Source organism: Penicillium griseofulvum (genome assembly GCF_001561935.1).
Source record: "Penicillium griseofulvum strain PG3 chromosome Unknown contig_29, whole genome shotgun sequence".
NCBI classification, from domain to species: Eukaryota; Fungi; Ascomycota; class Eurotiomycetes; order Eurotiales; family Aspergillaceae; genus Penicillium; species Penicillium griseofulvum.
This window is the reverse complement of record NW_024467488.1, coordinates 1-5292: the sequence shown is the minus strand read 5'-3', so window position 1 is coordinate 5292 and position 5292 is coordinate 1. Positions and strand designations below refer to the sequence as shown.

At 48.5% G+C, this 5292-nt stretch overlaps 1 protein-coding gene across 1 annotated transcript; it reads left to right on the top strand.

Moving 5' to 3' along the window:
* Positions 1-2234: 2234 nt before the first annotated feature.
* Positions 2235-3755, top strand: PGRI_096070 (uncharacterized protein; the record flags this gene model as incomplete). Its single annotated transcript, XM_040797320.1, has 1 exon — positions 2235-3755. One exon carries the CDS (start codon positions 2235-2237, stop codon positions 3753-3755), a length of 1521 nt encoding a protein of 506 aa, XP_040643652.1.
* Positions 3756-5292: the final 1537 nt, after the last annotated feature.

The window sequence follows — 5292 nt, the reverse complement described above, 5'->3', positions numbered from 1 at the left end:
GTAAAGTACTGCGTATGGTGTAGTAAGAGAAGGGGGCGTGGGTGGTGTGTTACTAGTAGGGTGGGGGCATGGTGGGGGGGGGGTTTGTTAAGAAGGGTGGCCAAGAAGCGTGGTCAATAAGAGCCGTTAAGAGCGGTTAAGAACAGCGGTTAAGAACAGCGGTTAAGAACAGCGATTTAGGAAGAGCGGTTAAGAAGGGCGGCTAAGACGAGTGGTTAAGAAGAGCGGTTAAGTAGACTCAGGGCTTTTGTTGGAACGAGGTGTCAGCTTTTCTTGACGTGCAACGGTCAAGACACCCGGGATCAACCGCTTCGGCTGCAATATTATTTTCTCGATGGCAATTCCCTTCCCACGGTGAGAGCTCCGGCACATTAGACTGACCTTCCATTGTATCTGTTAATTAAACTAGAACCTATCCAAGGCGTGGTGCGATATATGCGGATTGAGCTTCTACAAAGGCCCAGAGCAAACCTATTCATCCTCTTCGCCCGTCAAAGTAGAGTGATCCTATCCCTCAAATTAGAGTGGGTGACACCTTTCCCGGTCCGATTTTGGTATGGGTGACACAAAACAGTTTGAAGTAGCATGAATTGAAGTAATATAAATACAGACTACTGCGGCTACTTCCCGTTAGCTGAAAACAATATTCATTATGGCCGAGTGGACCACCTGTGGTACTTTTACGGACCTACTCGAATTGAATAAGGAGTTTCTTCGAGGTAAAATCCCATCGACTCCATATCATTACGGTCCCATAGAGACAGAAACACGCAACCTTGTTCCCTCGTTGTTGAAGCTACATGAACGAAGAATCTTTACATGGAGCAGTCAACCATACTTACGTGAACGCACGAGTGGAGATGGAGGTCGCTTTTACCAAAACTGGCAACGACCTTATCTGTCCTTCATTGTGGCAGAGAGAAGTAAACCCCGGAAACTTTTTCACGAGTTGAAGAGAAACAAAGAAATCAAAGTATACGCACGGAAGGTTTACTCGCCGGAAGCTGCTTTGAAAGGATCGTTCACTCAGAGCAAGGTTGTCACCAAGAGCAGGATGATTACCAGATATCGACGCTCATTGCTTCAGCGACGATGGAAAAATTTCACTTTTATTGATCCTGCATCAGATGTAGAGGAGGAAGACATTTTTTCTCTGGAAGCCATGAAACAAGCACAACCATGGATATTCGATGTTGTCGCAGCCTCGTGGAAAGAAATCGACATTGCAAGGATCATTCTAGAAGCGATCGACGCAGCACAGGTATAGTGTGATCACTTACATCCCAAGATTGTCCTACGTGTGAGCTTCAATTCCTCGATGGCCCCTTTCCAATTCTCAAAGATGTTTGCATTGACCTGATCGCGAATACACAACAATGGGAACATTGGAGTCAGTAAAGAGCTTCGAGAGAGGATTTATCGCGCTACTAGGACTTGTGGAATATTATGCGAGTAAGGGAAACTGGGTCTCTTTTATTAGTCCTCGGGTTGTGCTACAGTGATATTCAGAATCAGTTTTAACTCCATTCTCGCGCTCTCTATCTCCCAGGGACCCACCTAGAATGCACTAGTTCATATTACGATACCGTTCCACTGGCCTTCTAAACATGGAAGCCAATTTCGAATATTGCTGTACCATAGATGACTTATCCTAGTACGCGACTTGTTTCACTATAGCTTTGCTTCTGCTATCCACTGCGATTCTCATTCGTTCCCAAGTCCTAGGGAAATCCGGTAACTAGGGAAGCCATAGACTCAGGACCGCCGTCGTGTAGAGATGACGCAGAGCCCATATCATGACGGTTTCATCTCCCAGCCCGAAGATCCTGCAATATGGGAAAACAACTCACAGTACGCTCCAACACCTGGATATTTAGATAGTATGCAACAAGGTTCAACTACAGTTCCTTCCCCTCTGTTGTGCTGAGATCAGCCATGGTCTGATAATCTTAGGCTGCTCTAGCCATCTGAATGGGAAGAAGGAAGATCTGCTTATACTATAGTACTATATAGAGTGGCGTGCTACAGTCAACACTCGAGAGGTGTAAAAGACACGGAGGAAGACCATGTTTTGGACCTTAGCGCCTTTTGTCGGCTGTTCTTGGAGAAAAACTTTGAGAAACTTCTTTGACAGAAGATAACCCGTCTGGTTAGAGCTATGAATACTGCGATTGTGGTTTCAATCAACGACCAAACCCATTGAGCGGTCAGGTTAATTGAACTTTGATTGATTAATGGACCCAAGCCAGCGCAATTTAACTAAACGACTTGATGGTACCCATATCAGCCCGGACCGCTATCGGGAAACAGCTTCTGGCATGGTCAAGTCTATTCTCCCGGGGTACATACATGACATATACGAGGAACATATTGCGAGGGCCGCATCCAAGGGCCTGGAGGCAGCGATGGAGCTTCGGCGACTTCGGGGCCTCTCCCCAGCAACAGCGCGGCAGTTATTTACATCAACGGTGGCGCCGGTTGTAGACTACGCCTCCAATGTCCGGATGCACGCGTGTAGGGACAAGGCCATGGGGCCGATCAATCGAGTCCAAAGAGTTGGAGCACAAGCCATTGTGGGGACGTTCCTCACGGTCGCGACCAGTGTAGCGGAGGCAGAGGCCCACATTGCCACCGCACGACACCGATTCTGGAGACGGGCCGTGAAGATGTGGACGGATATGCATACGCTGCCTGAAACTAACCCTCTCCGCAGGGGTACAGACCGGATCAGAAAGTTCAGACGATACCATCGCTCGCCACTGTACCACGTAGCGGACGCGCTTAAGCACGTCGACCTGGAGACACTGGAAACGATCAACCCGTTCACGTTGGCCCCATGGGATGAACGCGTGCAGATCAATGTTGATGGACCAGATGAGCCTCAGACTGAAGCGGGCGGACTGATGCAGATCGCGGTCAGCAGCTCGGCACGGAACGAGCTGGTAGGATTTGGAGTCGCAATCGAGAAACAACCTCCTCGAAATCGGAAATTGAAGTTCAAAACCTTTTCCATCACATTGGGCGCGAGAGCAGAGCAAAACCCGTTCTCTGCGGAGCTGGCAGCCATGGCACATGTGTTGAAAATAGTAGTGGGAATCAAAGACTACAAGATTACGTTGCTCACAAGCAACAAGGCGGCGGCGCTCACGCTAAGGAACCCTCGACGACAGTCTGGCCAGGAGTTTGTTTGCCAGATGTACAAACTCATGAGCAGGATGCGGAGGAATGGAAACAGCATCAAATTCCACTGGATCCCTACTACCGAAGACAACAAGCTGTTAGGTCTGGCTAAAGAACAGGCCAGAACTGCAACACAAGAAGATGCTCTCCCACAAGAACGCGTTCCGAGGATGAAGTCGACAACATTGAATATCGCACGGTCCCAAGCAGTCCCCAGCAATGAGCTGCCAGAGAACATAGGAAGACACGCAAAACGAGTAGATGCCGCACTGCCAGGCAAACACACCCGGCAGTTATATGACCGCCTGACGTGGAAAGAAGCGACCGTACTGGCCCAACTCCGAACCAGCATGGCTAGACTTAATGGATATCTCAATCACATTAATGTAGCAGAGACGGATGAATGCGATTGCGGACAAGCAAGAGAGACCGTGGAGCACTTCCTCTTCCGATGTCGGAAGTGGACGGCGCACCGGACGGAAATGTTACAATGCACCCAGACTTACCGAGGAAACATATCCTTCTTCCTGGGAGGAAACAGCCTTCTGATGATCAGAAGTGGACGCCAAACCTAGAGGCAGTACGGGCCTCCATACGTTTCGCCATTGCGACGGGCCGACTCGAGGCCACTTGAACATATCAACGAACAGAACTCCCCACCCCATTCTGCCGACCCTACACCCACCACCTCGTGCTACAAACGGTAGACGCGCTTCAACTGCCGAAGAACACTTGGAGAAACGCCTTCAAGCCAGTCTACTAACCCACTTACTAACCCACGAGAAACTCGCTGCGATACTGCTTTCTGGAAATGTCACGTGTTATAAGGTTTTATGTATGGGCTTTCAGGAGACACAGCATACACAGATGGACATGTACAGTAGATCAGTGATAGTTGCCCTTTCGGCTCAGCCGCCGGGCGTTAATGAATTGTTTGTTTGTTTGTACATGACATTCAACGGCAGGAGTCCTCTTATGCCCATGCTGAGTATACTCTAACCATCTCTTGAGGGGTTGGTGTGAGCACAAACTCCCACAGTTTTCTGCGAGGTAAGGCGGCGGCGTCGGAAATTGTCTCAAAAATGATTCAAGATCCAGATCCAAATCGTAGTCTGACTCTGTAGGGACTATCAGCGCCAATATTAAGAATCGAAAAATAATCAACTAACCAATCTGATCAAGTTGTTTCATTATTCCCGTGCAGAAAGTATCGCGTTCACGATAAAAGACAGTTTCCGGAGGTTGGGTTTCGACCCTTGACCCAAAACCCGCCAAGAAATTTGAATACACGTAATATATACCATATTACATATCTTTATATGAGTTACTATCTGTATTACGTCTGTTACTCCGTAATATACGGGCTCATGGGTTCTTGGCGGGCTAGCGGGTACCCATGGGGTACCCGAAAAAGCAATATGGCGAGGTCTAGTTCAGACACTGATGGTCACGTGCTAGTGGGCAGCTGGTCTTCAGCATTGTGGACTCAACTCCGGTTAAACACTTTGGATTCTTAGTTGCAGCAGTGGAAGAAAGAGCCCCCGGGTATTTTTAGAAACTCTAAGCCTCCCAGGATCAATTGAAGGTACTCTCTATTAAACATGGCTTGCTTCTGCTAAGTCGCCACTTCTAGCTGATGACCATGTTCACTATAGGAAGACCATTACTGTACCAGATCCGTCAGTTACGAGACAAGGTACCGTATCTAACGACATTAAATTGAAGTATCGAGACTGGTACAGGAATGTTAATATTCCGAAGCTATTCCCGACGTGTTCTAGAGCTTCTTTGCAGTACTGTACTCAGGATTGGTGCCAAACACTTTGCGCATAGCCCTACGACAAATCTGGTCCTGTGAAACTCATTGATCTCGTGCATTCGTGAACTAGCTTTCGTCTATATCGAACATAAACCTAGGGTAGGAAGCGGTCGGGAACCCGTCTCGACCGAGGTGATCGACGGATAAGGGATGAGCTTGAGGAGAACCGAAGACGGTCTGAACGCCGGGTAGTCTGGGTTGACCGACGCTGCGGAGGTGCTGTTGGAGCATTTAACTCTTCTACTAGTGTGTTTGCGGCATCGAGAGGTGTTTCTGCTGTCGACTCGCCAGTA